This window comes from Gadus chalcogrammus, chromosome 23 (genome assembly GCF_026213295.1).
Source record: "Gadus chalcogrammus isolate NIFS_2021 chromosome 23, NIFS_Gcha_1.0, whole genome shotgun sequence".
NCBI classification, from domain to species: Eukaryota; Metazoa; Chordata; class Actinopteri; order Gadiformes; family Gadidae; genus Gadus; species Gadus chalcogrammus.
The window spans coordinates 3278477-3297323 of NC_079434.1; the positions used below are offsets into that span (position 1 = coordinate 3278477).

At 45.9% G+C, this 18847-nt stretch overlaps 1 protein-coding gene across 1 annotated transcript; it reads right to left on the reverse strand.

Moving 5' to 3' along the window:
• Positions 1-626: 626 nt before the first annotated feature.
• olfm3a (olfactomedin 3a) lies at positions 627-18506 on the reverse strand. The gene is made up of 6 exons (XM_056584316.1): positions 18220-18506; positions 8999-9142; positions 6606-6761; positions 3428-3647; positions 2211-2317; positions 627-1764 (listed from the first exon to the last, which is right to left on the reverse strand). The coding sequence occupies exons 1-6, from the start codon at positions 18286-18288 to the stop codon at positions 1084-1086; spliced, it is 1377 nt and encodes a 458-aa protein (XP_056440291.1). The 5' UTR covers positions 18289-18506; the 3' UTR covers positions 627-1083.
• Between the last annotated feature and the right edge of the window lie 341 nt (positions 18507-18847).

Consider the following 18847-nt stretch of genomic DNA (forward strand, 5'->3'; position numbering starts at 1 on the left):
AGCCAGCCGAGGGTTTGAAAGCAAGCAAATAGAGAATAGAGAATAGAGAATCAACAGATGAATGCCTTCTCCACTGTCTTGTTCCAGAGCCCTTTCTGATTGGGTGCAGCAATTGGAAGTGATTGTTTTTCTCTCTCTTTCTGTCCGCTGGGTGCTGTGAAAAACGACAGGTGGGTTGGTGAGGGGGAGGCTTGCGTCACTAGAATGAAGGTCAATACAGATTCAAATTCTTTGGACATTTGGACATTGCACTTAACGTGGGGTGGGGTGGTTGGGAATTGCTTGAGTGCTATTAATAATCTGTGCTTAAACTTTACTTGCTATGATTAAAAAGACAAGAAGCATCTCACAATGACCATCATTCTGTAAGGAATGGTTGGACTCCCTGTACACACTCATGGACTACGTTGTCCTATTCCGACACACCTCTCAAGCATGTTCCAATCGAAAGAAACACCCAACAAAAAGGGGCATTTTCACGCACTTTCCAGACTGTGGAAATGCTGATTGGTCTATAATTCATCTGAGGAAGATCATACCTGAGATCCTACCGATAGATTGAGTATATCAATGTGATTGCAAAACACTTTGTGACACAGGCACAATGTTCTTTTTATATGGTTGCCTTTTTTATGAAAAAAAATACAAATTGACTTCCCACACAGTGACATACATAAGTACAACATTGTTATGTTCCAACTTTAAAAGGGTTTCCGCTATATTTAGTGGTAAGCTATTTTCACATTGCAGCAGCTATTTGCAAGGGTTTTAGACGCACAAAACACATTGTGAGCTGCAACAGAAACAAAGCCACTTTTTTTTGTATTTCACATGAGACAAAATGTTAACACTCATGCAAAAGCAACATGTATTTCGGAGGCACAACCAACACTTGGCAAATCAGGTATTGCACTTCGTTCTCCAGCAAAAAAAATGAAGTTTTTATAGTCACTGGGGTCCATGTTAAAATTCAGCAAATTATCCCCAAAAAGAAATCCATAGGAATTGTTAAGAAAAACAAAGTTCTCGGCATCATTTGAAATAAAACATGGCACATCAGAGCTCCCTCACTTCACAGACCGTCTAGGACTCGTCGTCATCCGTTTGGATGATGTGGAACAGCGTGACGTTGAAGATCACCTGGTGGCCGTTGTTCCAGGCGTACAGCGCCCTCTCCCGGGCGTTGTAGTCCAGCATGGAGATGTGAAAGTACTGGTTGTGGAACGGTATGTTGGTGTACTCGTACGTGGAGGTCTTGGTGGAGTACGCGTAGTACACCTTGGCGCCCGACATGTGTGAGTTGGTGATATACAGCGTGCCGCAGATCATGAAGGCTTCGCCGGCGTTCCTCTTGGAGTACTCGGTGTTCCAGGTCTGCATCACGTGCAGCGTGTCGGGGTCGATCTGCGACACCACGATGTTGCCGGCGTTCTGGTTGGTGGCGTACACCGCCCACATGCCCACCTCGTCCGCCATGACGTCGATGTCGGAGAAGCCGCCCCACGTGTACGGGTACATGTTGTGGAAGCCGGCGTACTCCAGCGCCCGTTGGGCCAGCACGCTGCCGCTGTCAAAGCTGTACTTGACGATGATGTTGCTCTGGTACTTGTTGTAGTAGAGGGAGCCGTTATACACCATGTGGTTGGTCCCCTCCCACTTGAAGGGGAGGCTGTACGTGCGTGAGACCGCACCCGCCACAAAGTCCTCCATGCTCTTGTATTCACGCACAATCTTGCTGTTTGTGTAGCTGTCCATGTACCAAACCTGCACCCCCCCCCCCCAAGGAAAAAAAAAAGATGAAAGAAGATGAATAGTGAAAACATAATCTTGACAACCGACCTCCCAAAAATAAAAGATTATTTGCAACATAATCATCTGCATAACTATATGCAACACTGCAATGAATCAAAGAGCTTTAAAATCCCAACAGTGAGAATATTTTCCATTTAGCTTTTGCACACACACACACACACACACACACACACACACACACACACACACACACACACACACACACACACACACACACACACACACACACACACACACACACACACACACACACACGTGCCACACAACTCTGCAGCTTTAAATCGAGGCAGTCTTTGATGATGGTGAGAAATCCTCTGCTAAGACTGGAAACACAATGCCAGGTATTACTGGGCAGATCTGGGTAGTCACGGGGGACTCTTGTGGCGTTCATTTCTCACCCTGTTGCTTCTTGTTGTGGGGAGCGGGTCGGTCATCCAAGCCCCAAACCGGGTTCCAGATGTCTTTATGGTAGCCGGTCCGGTTATCTTCATCAATTTCCCACATGCTGTTAATAAAGAAGGGCAGCTCAGACCAGTGAAGTTATCTATATTTAGTTTAAGACTTTATCACCAATTTCGTTTTTCTTTAACTACTACTACTATTTATCATATTATTAATAATAAATGTATAGCAGCTACCTATTATACATAATATATCAATACCAAGCTACACTGAGATATTATTTTTCTTCACAAGCATCTACTCATCTCATTTTCATCTCAGGATTTCACTAACATAATTCCGCTAATCATGTCTTTAATGATTATAATCTAGTTATTGGAAGCAGGTGTACTGAGTAATGAACCAGCTGTGCAGGAGCTGGGTATGGACAGAGTGCTGGCTAGGAAGGAGGGCAGAGGAAAGCCTGCTGGTAAGGGCTCTTTGAAGAATAGCTCATGGTGCCATTGTTTAGTTTGGAGGTGATGTCAACTTCCCTAATAACACATCTTGCAAATATAATGAATTAATCTAAATGTGTGATATCTTGATCACCTGGTGTGAAAGTTGTTTTAGCAGATTAAAGGAAAAGCCAAAAAATATTGTGTATTAAACATCCACTATACAACATAGTAATGTTCTGCCAATTGTCTTCAAAACATATTAAATCATCTATGTCATACTTTGCCTCTTTAGGGTTTACAGGAATATTCTGTGCATTCATGTGTGCTTTACTCTGTCCCACTCATGCTCACAATCCATAACTGATCACATTCCTACCGTCTGAGTCATGCCTGTGTATAACGTCTGCAGTGAACACTTTCAATTCAAATCAAATCAATTCAGGGATTGAAATTCCTGACATACCATTTTAAATATATCTATATGTAGACATACTTAAACATATACGTATAAAGATATACACATTTAGGAGTCTACCCTGCTTCCTTGAAATGATCTCTGGACTTGAATAGATATTTTTCCACAAAAGGCAAATACCTCTACATCTACATCTACATCTACATCTATTCTGTGTGGAGGCTGTCAGCATTCACTTTGGCAGTACTGCCACATTTTTCCCACAGATATAAATGTGATGGTCACGTCACTATCACGCTATCAGAGTCTATCTGGACCAGGTCGTCCCCAGGGCCGGGGGCTTGGAGGGGACACTCACTGAGCTTGCCCATGCAGCGGCGCAGCCGTCCGTCCAGCCGCAGCACGCGCTGGTACAGCTGGTCGTAGTCGTAGTCGCCCAGCTCCTCCTGGATGGAGGTGAGCACCGCAGACAGGTTCCTGATCTCCTCCTTGAAGTGGGAGATGAGAGCAGCGTCCGTCTTGTACTGCTCCAGGACAGGGATCAGCGGCTTCAGCTCCTCCATCTTCTCCTTCAGCTCCTGCAGGGAGGGGGTGTGGGGGAGGGAGGGAGGGAGGGAGGGAGGGAGGGAGGGAGGGAGGGAGGGAGGGAGGGAGGGAGGGAGAGAGGGAGTGTGGGGAAGGGAGGGAGTTAGGGGGAGGGAGGGAGGGAGGGGGTGTGGGGGAGGGAGGGAGTTAGTGGGAGGGAGGGAGGGAGTGAGGGAGTGTGGGGAAGGGAGGGAGTTAGGGAGGGATGGAGGGAGGGAGGGAGTGAGGGAGTGTGGGGAAGGGAGGGAGTTAGGGGGAGGGAGGGAGGGAGGGAGTGAGGGAGTGTGGGGAAGGGAGGGAGTTAGGGGGAGGGAGGGAGGGAGGGAGTGAGGGAGTGTGGGGAAGGGAGGGAGTTAGGGGGAGGGAGGGAGGGAGTGAGGGAGTGTGGGGAAGGGAGGGAGTTAGGGGGAGGGAGGGAGGGAGGGAGGGAGTGAGGGAGTGTGGGGAAGGGAGGGAGTTAGGGGGAGGGAGGGAGGGAGTGTGGGGAAGGGAGGGAGTTAGGGGGAGGGAGGGAGGAAGGGAGGGATAGGGTGGGTGGAGGGATAGGGTAGGAGGGAGGGAGGGATGAATGGAGGGACGGAGTTGGAGGGAGGGAGTTAGGGGGGAGGGCGGGAGAGAGTAGGGGAGGAGAAAGAGAGATATATAATAACATTCACAAAGGCACATCATTAATACGATGTGCCTGAGAGAAGGGGGGAAGAGGTGGATGGATGGAAAGGTGGACAGATGGGTGGGTGGATGCAGGGGTGGTTGGGTAGTTGGGTGCATGGAGGGGTGGTCCGGCGGGGGGGGTGGATGGAGGGGTGGTTCGGTGGGTGGGGGTGGTGGAAGGGTGGGAGGTTGGAGAGGTGTTTGGGTAGTTTGATGAGTGGGTGGATTATATAACTTCAATATTTGTATTAATAGATCATTAGTCGACTTTGTTTAAAAAACTGAACAATTGTTCATGATTATAATACGAGTTATTTTTGTCAAGAGGACAAGAGCATGTTTTACCAGGCATAATATTGGTATAAACATATCATAATTAGTTTGCAGATGATGAATCTTCATCCATAGCCGCACACAGCTTGACAAACAGCGAGAGAAAGATATGTGGATTTTTCAGAGAGGAAGTTAAAGAGATGTATTTTTTCCCAAGAGGTGATAGTTTATGGGTGATTCATCAAATGTTGATCCGAACAAGCAGAAAGCATTCTTGGGCTATTATACTGACGGCACCATTTTGTAGGTATTGATACTGCCGTCTCGCTCTCTGTGTTTATTTCACTTTGTGAGTTTGGAATAAGCACATGTTTTGAATTTGGTAAACGTAAATCCCATCGGTCGAGGGACTTTATCGTAGTCAGCTTCTTATATTGATTCAAGCATTTTCTTTCTTATCGATGCCTCTGTCTTTTAGTTCACTGGCCGTGTATATCCGAGTAGTTAGGAACAACACCATCATAGATATTGTCTATCTAGTTTCACAGCAGATGTTCCAGCATAATCCTCCAAGGGTAACGGTACACACATTCTTCTGAATTGCTGGTAGTTTCAGGTCGTTTTTAATTATTCTTCCCTTACTGGTTTCTCTTAATCACATGACTCACACCCCTCCTCCATTGCAGGCTAAACACAAATGACTTAATTTGGTCTTTTAATGTTGTGTGAATCCATGACAACGAGCAAGGTCAATATTTTGAAAGGGTGAGAGTTGGTTTGTGGTAGTGAGCTTGAGGGACTGTAATTGGGATAAAGTCAAATTAGGCAAATTAATTTGAGTAGTGGTGGGTAGATCACACACACGCACGCACGCACGCACGCACGCACGCACGCACGCACGCACGCACGCACGCACGCACGCACGCACGCACGCACGCACGCACGCACGCACGCACGCACGCACGCACGCACGCACGCACGCACGCACGCACGCACGCACACACACACACACACACACACACACACACACACACACACACACACTCCATTTCCATAGCCACCATATTTGTAGAGCACACAGGTTGGAAAGGGAGTGCTAATCACTTGTTCTTACATTCAGCAACGTTTCAGTCCGGCGTTGGCAGCACACTGCAGCACCTCACACTTCTGTAATGTCTTCAGTACAGGAAGGGAGCACCACCATACGGAAATATTGCAATTCTGTGCATATTGCGAAACAATATGGAACAATTATTGTGTGACTGTATCCTTTTGAGGGCTATTTAAATGTAAACAAACGTATGATAAATATTTATTAGTATTAAGGAAGCAAGGAATAGCTATACTCACATGAATATAATTTTACTGAATTATGCTTTAAGTAGTCAGGCAAGGCCAAGCAAAAGAATTGAATTATACTAGGAAGAAGTTTAGAATTGTAAATAAAATAAAGAATCTGGACTACAAATACAATTTTAAGACCAAATCATGTGAACAATGAATATGAATGAATGAATAATGTTAATGTTGGTTTATGTATACAATGACGACCCCAAACCCAAGAAAGGCCAGAGAAACTACAGCAGAACAAAGTTACAATGTCTCAAATGTCTGCTACAGCTGCAGGACCAATAGCGTTCAATTCTTGAAGACTAAATTAGTGCATAGTTTCCTTAGTTAGCCTACTATGTTATGATTATTTTTTTGGTATGGGATGCAGCCGTTATCCATGATGCTTACTAACCAGCTGAAGTAGTAACACCACTTAGTTTACTTTTCATTTCCATTTCTTTTGCCTTCCTGGTCTTTGGAGAAATATATCAGGATTACGGACACATTCATGTCGAGGACGTACACAAACAACACAAAGACCACATTTAGAAGCCCAAGGAAGTAAGCACCGCCGAGAGCATTAGTGGCCGTGAGCCAGCTCACACCTGGAAAATAGGCCAGAATCACAGCGCCGTACAACATTATAAAAGATCCAAGCGGGCTCAACGAGCCAGGCTTTGCAGCACGGAATATACCTGGAAATTTCTGGCCATGACCGACTTCCTGTCATCCTCGATCTGCTTGAACTTGGTTCTCAGCCCCTTCATCTGGTTCTCCATCTTGATGACGTACTGGAAATCCCTCTGAGTCCGGAGGTTCAGCACCTCGATGGACTGGGACATGTTCTGGACCTGATGGAACATGACAGACAATCATCCTCCAGCAAGAGAGGCTCCTCTCTGACCCAAACCCTTTAGTCACTAGAAGGGGGGGTTTATGTGTCCTATGTATGAGTCAAGGCTAGCTCCCGTGCCAGACGTAGAAGCTCTTGGTCCAGCCAGTGCTTTACAGACATCAGTGCCGCACCTGGAGCATGTGTTAACGTTTGTGTGTGTGTGTTCAATTAACAGATAAGGCAAACTGCATAGAGAAACAGTGGCCATCTGTTTGCGTACATGTGTCAGGCCTTGGCAAGGCAGCAATTGATTTCCCGATATGGTTGCTTTCTTATGTTGTTCAAAAAACTCCAGCCGATCAGATAAACAAAAACAGAAGCGATGCTCTTGGTCTCTAAGCTCTTGCTGAATCTGGTTGGAAGTAAAGCAAAAACCCATTCACCTCTGAATAAAGTCTTCCATGCAGATCTATGGTTTAGGGTTAGTTCAGTGGTGCTCCTCAGGACCAGATCGCCCTCCCCCTGGCGCTTAGTGTCCTAACAGTTTGACACTTTTAGAAGAGGCTCTCAGTGGGTTAAAGGCTAGACTGGCCTGCAGAGAGAGACAGGATATTTACTCTGAGATCAGGATAGGCTGAAGGCTAAAAAGCCCCAGCTTCAGTAACCTGCTATGCTTTTCTCCACACGTGCACTAAGCACTTAACACGAGACACTAAAGAGTGCTGTTGCACACTAAGCCATCTGATTTCACTTTTGTTCCTCTGGATTGTTCTAATTAGTACATCCAGATGGCTAACTTAAAATCATGGGATAGACTTCTACTTTCCAGCCCTCAAATTCCCACTCCTCCTGTGTTAATGTGTGTGTGTGTGTGTGTGTGTGTGTGTGTGTGTGTGTGTGTGTGTGTGTGTGTGTGTGTGTGTGTGTGTGCGTGTGCGTGCGTGCGTGCGTGTGTGTGACTGTTTGAGTGGGATTATGAGACTGAGAGAGAGAGAGAGAGAGAGAGAGAGAGAGAGAGAGAGAGAGAGAGAGAGAGAGAGAGAGAGAGAGAGAGAGAGGGGGAGAAGAGAGATAGAGAGAGAGAGAGAGAGAGAGATTACTGGATGATGAGAGCGTGGCGGCCCCTGTTGAAACCTCCATTGACTATGTAACCCTAGAAACTCTCTGCACCAGGCCCTGTTATTGCACCTTTTTGTTTTACGGGACTACCTTAATCAAAACTTGAATGCACCAAAGAAGAGAGGATAGACCGGTCACGGAGAGCAGACCGCGCTGGCCCCAGGAGCTATCAGAGACAACCCATTGGTAAGCAAACCCCAGGCGTGTATATCTAACTGTGGACCCCAGACCCGATACTTCATGCTCTTTCATATCTCTCTATTACTTCAAGCATAGGACTCAATGTTAGAACGTAGCCCTAAGAGCCAATTCATACCCCTAGACTTTACTACTGGTGGTGGTGAGTGAGGTCGCCCCCTTCACTGTAAAGCGTCTTTGAGTGTCTAGAAAAGCGCTGTATAAATTCAATCCATTATTATTATTATTATTACCAAGTTCATTACATAAAAAAAATTATTTTTGCGCATGCACATATCATATGTGTCGAGATCAGGCATTTCATTGAAGCAGATTCCTGAATACCATTTTTCTCATCTACTTCTCCTACTGGTAATTACAGCCATGCGTAATGATGCTTACCTCACAGATTTCTGAGAAAGCAATGCTTTGGGTAGCCTATTGATTCACCCCAACCCAGTTAAGGGGAGACGTGCCTAATTTGCATTTTATTTTTTGTGCCGTTTCAAAAGTTTGCTTGACAATTACATAGAAACGTGCGTGATTTATCAATGAACAGGAAGAGAGACACTGTTCAGCCTACGCTGAGCAGGACGCTGTGTGTGTGTGTGTGTGTGTGTGTGTGTGTGTGTGTGTGTGTGTGTGTCCCTGTGTCTGTGTGTGTGTGTGTGTTTGTGTGTGTGTGAATGCGTATATGTTTGTTTGATCTATGTGTGTGTGTGTGTGTCTGTCTGTGGGTGTGTGTGTCCCTGTGTGTGTGTGTGTGTGTGTGTGTGTTTGTGTGTGTGTGAATGCGTGTATGTGTTGGTTTGATCTATGTGTGTGTGTGTGTCTTTGTGTGTGTGTGTGTTTGTGTTTGTGTGTGTGTGCGTTTGTGTGTGTGTGAATGCGTGTATGTGTTGGTTTGATCTATGTGTGTGTGTGTGTGTGTCTGTGTGTGTGTGTGTGTGTGTGTACCTTCTCCAGGAGCTGGCGGAGCTGTCTGCTCTTGGCGTCCCGGGAGCACAGGCTCTGCTCCGGGGCCACCACGGTGCAGATGCACCTCCCGTCCGCGTCCTGCGCCGAGCTGTACACCTGCCATCCCTCCTTGGGACCGATGGTCTGTGGACATCACACACGCACGCACGCACGCACGCACGTACGCACGCACGCACGTACGCACGCACGCACACACACACACACACCGACACACACCCACACACGGACACGGACACACACACGAAACACAAACACACACACAAACAGGTACACAAAGATCAGACAAACACACACACACACATAGCGCAGACACAGACACACACAAACACATACACACAGACACACAGACACACAGATGATGAGACACACACACACACACACACACACACACACACACACACATGCACAGATCAGAAAAAAAACACACACACAGAAAGATCAGAAACACACACAGATCAGAAACACATATCGATCAGAAACGCAAACACACACACACACACACACACACACACACACACACACACACACACACACACACACACACACACACACACACACACACACACACACACACACACACACACACACAGATCAGACCAGATCAACATTTAAATTGTTGCACAAGGGGGTTTTAGAATTGGGTCGGGGCTCACATATAAACAAGTAAAGATTATTTTCTATTCACATACACATGTGAATCAATGCTATGTTTGGGAAAACATGGGATAGTCTGTGAAGGGCAATACCCGACTTTGTTTGCTGTTTACAGTAAATGTCAACCATTGAATAATTAAAGCATGAAATGTGTGTAACCCATGAAAAGATATTCTTGAATGGATGTCTACTATTTAAACAATAAAAAGGGTGCTCTCTATCACATTATTTAGCTGTGTGGCTCCTGTCTGATGTCTATGGCTGAGGCTGATTCCTCTGCGGAAACACAAAGCCTCCTTCGGTTTAATCCAAACGATGTTTAGGAAGGAAACAGAGGGAGCCAAGAGGCAGACAAGACGCAGAGGCGGGCTGGTTGTTGTGATGATAAAGAAGGGAAAGGACAGGTGGGGAACACAGAACAACAGAAGAGATTCACATCTTGCACTGAGAACCAAAGCAGTACTAATAGATGACATGTTATGTGTGTTTTGTGTTTTCCCCAATGTGTGTGTGTGTGTGTGTGTGTGTGTGTGTGTGTGTGTGTGTGTGTGTGTGTGTGTGTGTGTGTGTGTGTGTGTGTGTGTGTGTGTGTGTGTGTGTATGTGTGGTGTGTGTGAGGCACCAAACATATTGACCCCCTTGTACCTGGTGTACAACTGCCACCCCAGCAGACCCATGGTTTCACCAAGGGGGGGGGGGGGGGGGGATTGATTTAGTGAGTGTGATAAACGCTGGGACTCAGTGTGTGAAGGCTGCTGCAGCCTTGGGGACGGCCCTCCGCCCTCCTCAGGGGGAGCTGAGAGAAGACCGAGAGTAAGAGCCTGAGTGATGCGGCCCTTCACCAGGGGAGGGGTTTCTCCATCGGCGAGTGCACAGGGGGAAGGCAGCCTCGTAAGAGAGACAATCGTTTTTCGGTGACAAAATGACGCTTGTCTTTCCATTTGTTCATTCGTTGCACTTGTCCATCCATTCAACTGTCCATTCATTCATCTCGTCTACCCAGCTATCATCAATCATTTTTACTTATCCTTTTTATACTTTGAATGAGACGTCAGACTGCTGCCGGTCCTCAGTCCAGTGCTGTGTTCCAATATCCATACTATCCATATTTACTATATCTAGTTTGAGTTCGTAGGGGGTTCCAATTAGGATTGGGGCGAAAATAAGTGTACTGAAAGGACCCGGATGGTGACCTCAAAACGGTAAAACCGCGGAGTGTGGATCTGTACACTTTTCGTACTCAACGGCAGCCATCTTAGCTACGTAGTGGAAGAGGCGGAGCCAGGCTGAGCCAACGTTTTATAGCTGCTAGGCGTAAAGAGTTCTTCATTCTAAGTGGGATGTTTATTGCGGGGGACGAGCCCTGGCGGCAGTCGTGATCGTAATTTCTGGTTAGTGCACCACAGAGTATTCGATTCGGAACGACACTGACATATGAAAATCTACGCACTTAGTGAGTGCGGATACTGTTCTAGGTTTAAGTGGACTCATGGAAGTATGGATATCGGAACACAGATCTACCTTTCTCTGTTTTGGCACCACAGTGGTGGAACAAGCTCCCTGCCGATGTCGGGACCGCAGAATCGCTTACCAGCTTCCGCAAGAGACTCAAGACTCACCTGTTCAGAGTCACCTGTAGATTCTGCATAGCCACCCCCTCCAACCCCTCCTACTTATTGTATGTTGTACGTCCTGGCATTTAATGTACTCACTGTATGTCATACTTAGTTACAGTACTTAGTTGTGTAGAATCTTATCCTAGCTATCTTTGTTGGATACGGGGAAGGCGTTAAGGCCTACAGCAGGGCCACAGCCCGGGCCTACAGCAGGGCCACAGCCCAGGCCTACATACAGCAGCCGGGTGTAGCAGAACACACACTGCTACACTAACACATGTAACCCATGTCAGCTGAGCTCAGGAGGTAGAGCGGTTTGGCTGGTAATTGTTCGCAGGGATTGAACTTTTAACCGGAAAGTTACTAGTTCAAGAGTGTCGAGGTGTCCCTGAGCAGGACGCCTCACCCTGACTGCTGCTGACGAGTTGGCTGTCGCCCTGCGTGGTTGACTCTGCTGTCAGTGTGAATGTATGTATGAACCATGTAAGTTGGATAAAAGCATCCGCTAAATGCCCTATATGTAAATAGCTAGATCAATAGTTATCATCTGAAGCCTGTTGGTAAGAAGGTTTATTTGTTTTGTTCTCCGCTTCGATTAAATTTGTTTGGGTTCCACACAGCAGCACGTCAATCCTTGATGTATGGAGACACATCAAAAAGTCAATAGACTTGTTCAATTTGAGGCTATTACATTTTTCGGTTGTAACATGATAAAGCAGTCAGATCATATCACCCTGGGGGTCAGCCTTCTGGAGGAAGGCTGACTTTCAGTTTACCTATTTGTGTGTAATTCCTTTACATTGATTCCAAAAGGTCCCTTGGCTGGGCAGTTATTTAATGTTTGTGCCTTGGGAACAGCCTTTGGCCGGCTACACCTGTAGACGGGAACCATGTCTCACTGCCCGCTCAGACACACAGCCTTGATTTCCAGTCTCTCTTGTGATACTCTTGTTGTGAAGGAGAGCCTGGAAGAAGACTCCCAGTCTGGGCAGGCTCAAAGACAAGAGGGACAAGCTGTGATTGGGAGGGTGGGTTTTTAAATGAGTTGAAGGTGGGACAGGCTGCTTGATGGACTCATGGCTGGCTGCAACCGCCACTCCGAACGTAAAAACAGAAGTGAAGGAGCTAAACTGGTAAAAGGGAGACTTAAGATCTTTAGATGTGCCATTGATTGCCCTGGTTAGGACCACACACTAAAGCATTTGTCCTCTCTGTCCTTGGGAAGAGCTGACATCATTGTCCTCCTGAGGCAAACAGCATGGGGTGCAGTGAGTCAAGGATGCCTGTGAAGGTGACTATAAGTGCTGCTGCGGCTGAAAATGCACATTGTTCCAAGTGAGCAACAACTACCTGTCTTATAAATGTGTGAAAGATTTCATGTGAATAAATGTCTGTTCATTCGCACACTGTATTTTCCACTCTCTGCTAGAGCTACCACTGGTAACACTAGCAATGTATTACTGTAAACGTATCAGTAATACAACTGCCAACTGACAGGCCATGCAGTTTCGATCTCTGGGAACTGAGGTCCAAAACTACAACTGCAATTACCCCTTATAGCCATAGGTGTCGCCAAAAACAGCAACACGGAAATCTTTGAGGTAACCATTTTAAAGAAAGATCGACCCCAAAACATCTTATTTGAGAAAAAAGTTGTGTAGAGGGTTACATTGTAATGATACGGATTTATCATGGTCCGAATATCGACTTAAATGCAAAGTTTAAAAAATTATGTTTAAAATGTAAATATTGAGTCAAATTGCAGTCTGGTCTGTCGATTAAACACATGCTATTGCATGAGTTACCTGATATCTTAGGTTTTGGGTCACCAAGTAACGTCAATCAAACATTATGGCTACATTTTGGCATTGATTAAATTTGACCACGGGGATGTACACTAGTACACTAGCACGGACTAGTGTTTTCCTTTCCTTTAAGTACACCACAAAATGTAGCAGAATTCCTATAAGTCACTGGAAGTTGTGTTTGGGTTACTAGAGCACACTGGAGTGCAATGACGTTCTAATCACAGAAAGTATCGATTACAATGCCTGGAAGTCCTCTAAGTACTCAGACTATCGCAGATCTAAGCTGAAAAAATCATTACGCGTCCCTACGAATATCTGCTTTTCCTGGAAATGCGTGTTATGGGGGGGATATTTTATGATTTCACTCATTCCTTTTAACCAAACTCCAGCCCTGTCGGTGGTGAACACCTTTACAATGAAATATTGTAGGCTTCTTAGATAGAAATTATACAAATGATAGTGCTGGGTTAATCATTTTCTTGGATTCTATCTATTTATCTATATCTATTATTCAATCAATTTTTTGGTTTCGTGAACATCCCAATCAACCAACAATTAATGATATGGAAATAAGGTCTAATTTAATCAAGTGGTCTCCCAAAAAGTTTGTGTGCGTGTGTGTGTGTGTGTGTGTGTGTGTGTGTGTGTGTGTGTGTGTGTGTGTGTGTGTGTGTGTGTGTGTGTGTGTGTGTTTGTTCTGTGTACCACGTTTATTAAGGTCAAACTGTCCCCACTAGACAAGCACATTGGAGCACGCACCTCAGCATGTAACCCTTCAAAGATGCTACTACTTCAGCCAAGTACCCTTTTGACCTGCACAAAATATATGGAGTTTTTCACATAAATCTTTGGTTGATCTGCAGTCCCACACATTTCTCAAGAAAAACACAAACTTTGTAGGTAAGGTGGCTTATCTTCATTACCCTGAGCTGTTTGAGCTTGTGCACATGAATAAATAAATATATCCCATCATAACATTCATATGTATTCTTCCTAACGCTAACCATTTTGGTGTTCCTGTTCTAAGCTGTCTCTTTCTTTGCAGATTGTCCTCCTCTCTCCTTGTTTTCAGAAATGTTCCCACTACCCCCTGCAGTCCTTGGGAACCAGTTGAGTTTCACACTGCTCTAATCACAGCAGACGGATCCAAGGGTGACTAGGAGGGGTCACGGAGGGTTACGTAGACATAACGTGTCAACAAGAACAGAACTAACCCCTCTCGCCCAAAATAGGCAGCAACACAGAACCTGACAGCCAACATAATGGGTTGGGTGGGTAAGTGTGAGGGGCTGAGGAATAGATTAAAAGAGTGAGACGGCAAGAGGGAGATAAAAGAGAGGGAGAGTTGACTTGTCTATTAAGATGTTACAATGCCCGGGGAAGGTTATTTTTTTGGAGTGAGAAAACTTTCCTGGATGCCCGCTGCCTCCCTATCACTCATCTCACTGCAGAGACATAGGAGGTTGAAGAGTATTATTGGTGGGACCTCTCCCCATCACGGCTGGCCCACATCATCTGGTTGTTGGGGCTGCAGAATGTTATTAACTGGGCACTGTCTTGATGGTATACTTTTATGTGTGTGTATGTGTTGGTGTGTTGGTGTGTGTGTGTGCGTGCACATGTGTGTGCACATGTGTGTGTGTGCCTGTGTGTGCAAGTTCATATGCGCGTGTGTTTGTGTGCCTGTGTGTCTGTAGTCGTGTGTGCGTGTGCCTGCGTGTGCACGTGTGAGCGTTTGCCTGTGTGTGCATGTGCGTGTGCGTCTGTGTGTTTTTGTGTGTCTGTGTGAGTGCTGGTGTGTGTGCGTGTGCCTGTGTGTGGGTGTGTGCGTGTGCGTGGGTTTCCCGGCCGGAGCACAGCGTTGCGTCAGTCTTCAGCGCTGTGAGAGGACAATAACGAGCTAGTCATCAGACATTATCTGTGAGGTAGCAGTCGGCAGGGGGCTCTGGGTCACCATGTGAGCAGAATACTCATCCGTTATCCCACTGACTTAATGCTAACCTGGCAAACATCACGCAGGTAAACAGGTGGCAACCGCCGGCCCAGATACAAATATATCAACCTTCGGGACGAGACGCAACCAAAAACACAGCTCGGAACAACGGCTGGAAAGGGTGCTTAGGGGAGAACATTAATTATGCTCTGAATATGATGATCTTTGAGATGTCTTTGAAATAATGGATTATCTCTCACCATGTTAATCATTGTGTTGTGACGACCCCCCCCCCCCCCCCCCCCCCAGCCCTGGGAGTCTCAGGGTAACAGTCCATTACAATTTAGCAAATGTAATGGATGGGAGTGGTTCACACTTCAACTCAATGCATGTCATTCATACCACTGCACTCAGAGTCATTACACTTGAGCTGACACAAGGCAGATCCACCCTACACACAGGCACAACCACACACACACACACACACACACACACACACACACACACACACACACACACACACACACACACACACACACACACACACACACACACACACACACACACACACACACACACACACACACACACACACACATACAGCATAACCTAACCTGCGTCTTTTTGTTGACACAACAAAAGACAGGATAATTTAATCCCATATCCATTGCCTGTGGGTGGATGACCAATGCTGCTTCCACAATCATAAAAGCTATGAGTTTTTTTTAACTCGCTTCACCCTTCACCCTCCCGCCCTCCCAGCCCCTCCCCCCCTCCCTCCCAGCCCCTCCCCTACGCTTGGTGAAGGCCGTCTGCCGACGGGACTCACTGAGTAGTTCCCCCAGGACAGTAATTACAGTAATCATTCATTACACACAGAACAGAATAAAGCCCCCCCCCCGAGTCGTTTTGACACAGCGACTTGACTGTTAATTATTGAGGAGATAAAAAAGCCCAGTGTGTGCCAGTGAAGCATTAAGCACAGCTTTAACACGAAGATGGCTACTATGTGGCTCTGCTGGACCTCATGCTGTCCTCAAACCCTCCAAGGAGACAAACAGCGCACACGTATGTAGCCCCCTGTATGTTGTTTGCTTTATGCCTTTATAGTACAAAGAGCAGTAGTGTAAAACTACTGCTAAGAACTTTTAAATCTCTACATCTCCTTAGGTGCGAGAGGAATTATTCTGCCTGAACAGGAAATAATGGAAATCTGCTGAGTTATGGACCGAAATTGCAAAAACATAAATTCCAGTTCCAGTTGGAATTTGAAATAGGTACAACCATTTCACCCGCCACTCACATCAGGTCCACACAGAATGTACTTTGTATTTTACTGTATCCTGCTCTGAGCTGCAATAACATCAGTTCATATGAACGGCTCAAAGGACTGGCAGGTGACACCAACCTCCCAATTTGATTAGAGTGTATTGACAGTGATCACTGAGGACATCGCAAAAGCTGCAGGTGCATCACCGGCCCTTTGGTACGTCTGTGTAATACTCATCACAACAAAATGTCAATAAAGGCGTTTTTTCCCTTGTTTAGCTTGGTGACTGACCCGCTTATGTTTCTTAGGTTTGCCATATTGCTGCCATAACAACAGAAAGCTATACAAATCTAAGCATCTTTTCATCTGCTCTCGCTTCAAGGCTCAGATGAACTTAACAGACAGTAATGCACACCCATAAAAATAGTGAAGGTGCACTGGAACCTATATTGGATATCTGTCTAATAAAAGAAAACAGAAATACATTTCCGCCAATCTAAATATTTTGAAGAAAAACAGAATAGAGTGAGAGAAAAACATAGTTATAGATACATAGTTGGGATTGAGAGAGACACACACAAAGAGATACCGTGAAACAGGAAGAGAGAGATTACAAGGGACCATTGGGCGGGGATTGACCCATCCTACATGCACACACACCTCTCTCTCTCTCTCTCTCTCTCTCTCTCTCTCTCTCTCTCTCTCTCTCTCTCTCTCTCTCTCTCTCTCTCTCTCTCTCTCTCATTCAGAACCTCTTTGACATAACGATTGCAGGTCCGAACACTGTGTACAACCATGTTCCAGGTTATCAGATGTATTTCAACAGGAAATCCAAGACTTGGATGCTTGCCCACCTAATTGTTGCGTACTTGTTGTTCTGACCTAGCAGGGCTGAAGTCAGTATGGCTGAACTTCACAACACAGGGGACATAGACCTCAATGACCCCTTAAGGTGACAACACTCAATGAGCAGGTAAAGAATTGTTATGCTTCACAAAGAGACAAAGTGTATACACGGGCATCTCATTGAGAGACAGCTTGATAATTGTATAGGTTAGCATTATCATTCATTTATTGTTTTAACTAGTAAGCCCTTTTAGAGTTAACGTGACATAACATACATTTGCACTCGCCTCTTGCTGCACCATTCTCCAATCAGTTCAGAGTGCATGCTTCATCCAATTGTAAAAAAAAAAAGAACTCAATGCATGCATCATGTAGATTGAGCCAATGCATGACAGAAAGTAAATGCATTACTTTAATTAAGGAAGAAAAATATGATTTGATTAATTTTCTAAGATGGCCTCCACGATTGTGATTGCAGCTGTGAATTCACCTGTAGATCCCATAGCTACACCAGTGTGTCCCTCTGACAGAGCCCACTGAGGTAATGAGCAGCACTATTACCGCTCCAGTGGGTCAGATCACCACACGGTATACAATCACCCACTGATTTTATCCTCATTCAACAGGGATCCTGGGCGAGGAAAAACGGCCGAAATAATAAAACGTACCAGGGGGCAATGAGCTTTTATAACTAGGTGTGACGGGAGGTTTTCATCTGTTTGATCAGACAATCTGAAGGTTTTGTTTGTGTTTAAATATTAGTCTAAACGTGACGCAGGTTTTTATCCCATAATAAACATAGATATTGCCATGGAAGCAGGCCTTTGTCACTGTATTTGATGTAACTTTCTGCCACTGTCCCCGGCAGACAAATAATGCAAAAGTGCATCGTGCCCCAACAATGGTCAATAAACGATTGCAATCAGAGAGAGAGAGAGAGAGAGAGAGAGAGAGGTCGAGATTGAGTGGGTCGCAGGCAGTTTGCACTCCGTTTACGAATCGATAAACGGGATGCGAGGTGTCAGTGTCACTAAAGTCTAGAGTGTGGAAAAAGAAGACTCACAGTCACTCACCATAGAGGGATATAATCCGAAGACCGTGAGCAATAGCACGGGGTAAATAACGCTCAACAAGACCCGCATGCTTCCGGACCGTCCACTTCACCCGCTGTGGTCGCCTCTTGGTTCTCGGTCCTCTGTGGGACCCGGAGCTCCTAGTGCAGTGTGTGGGACCCGGGGTGCCGCGTCGTTCCGCCGCCGTGTCTCCAGGATCCGCCGCAGCCTGCATTCACTGATTCCACTCCTCTCATTACGGCTCCTGCGTGACAGGGGAACACCGAGTGACAGGTTGCGATGCTCACAGACACTTCGGGTCGGGAGAAGATGTATTTAGAAAAGATAAGTTGCGAGCGATCAGGCATCGCCAGAGAGGAGGGGGAGCAGTACCCGATACGCGTGGGCGCGCCGAATGAGGATGTGTGTTAATGGCTGTTCATCCGACGAGAACATGACGTTTTCTGTTCAGACCAACATGTCTTTATTTTATCTTATCACAACACCTAACAGCGCGTGCAATAAAGTATTTACACACACACACACACACACACACACACACACACACACACACACACACACACACACACACACACACACACACACACACACACACACACACACACACACACACACACACACACAAACA

What these genes read in the sequence shown, in the direction of transcription:
- olfm3a (XM_056584316.1), bottom strand. Translation starts at nt 18,288, where the DNA reads ATGCGGGTCTTGTTGAGCGTTATTTACCCCGTGCTATTGCTCACGGTC. An exon ending in TCCGCCAGCTCCTGGAGAAG is followed by an intron (nt 6,762 to 8,998) that starts GTACACACACAC and finishes ATGTTCCATCAG; the next exon opens with GTCCAGAACATGTCCCAGTC. An exon ending in CCGCTGCATGGGCAAGCTCA is followed by an intron (nt 2,318 to 3,427) that starts GTGAGTGTCCCC and finishes CTTTATTAACAG; the next exon opens with CATGTGGGAAATTGATGAAG.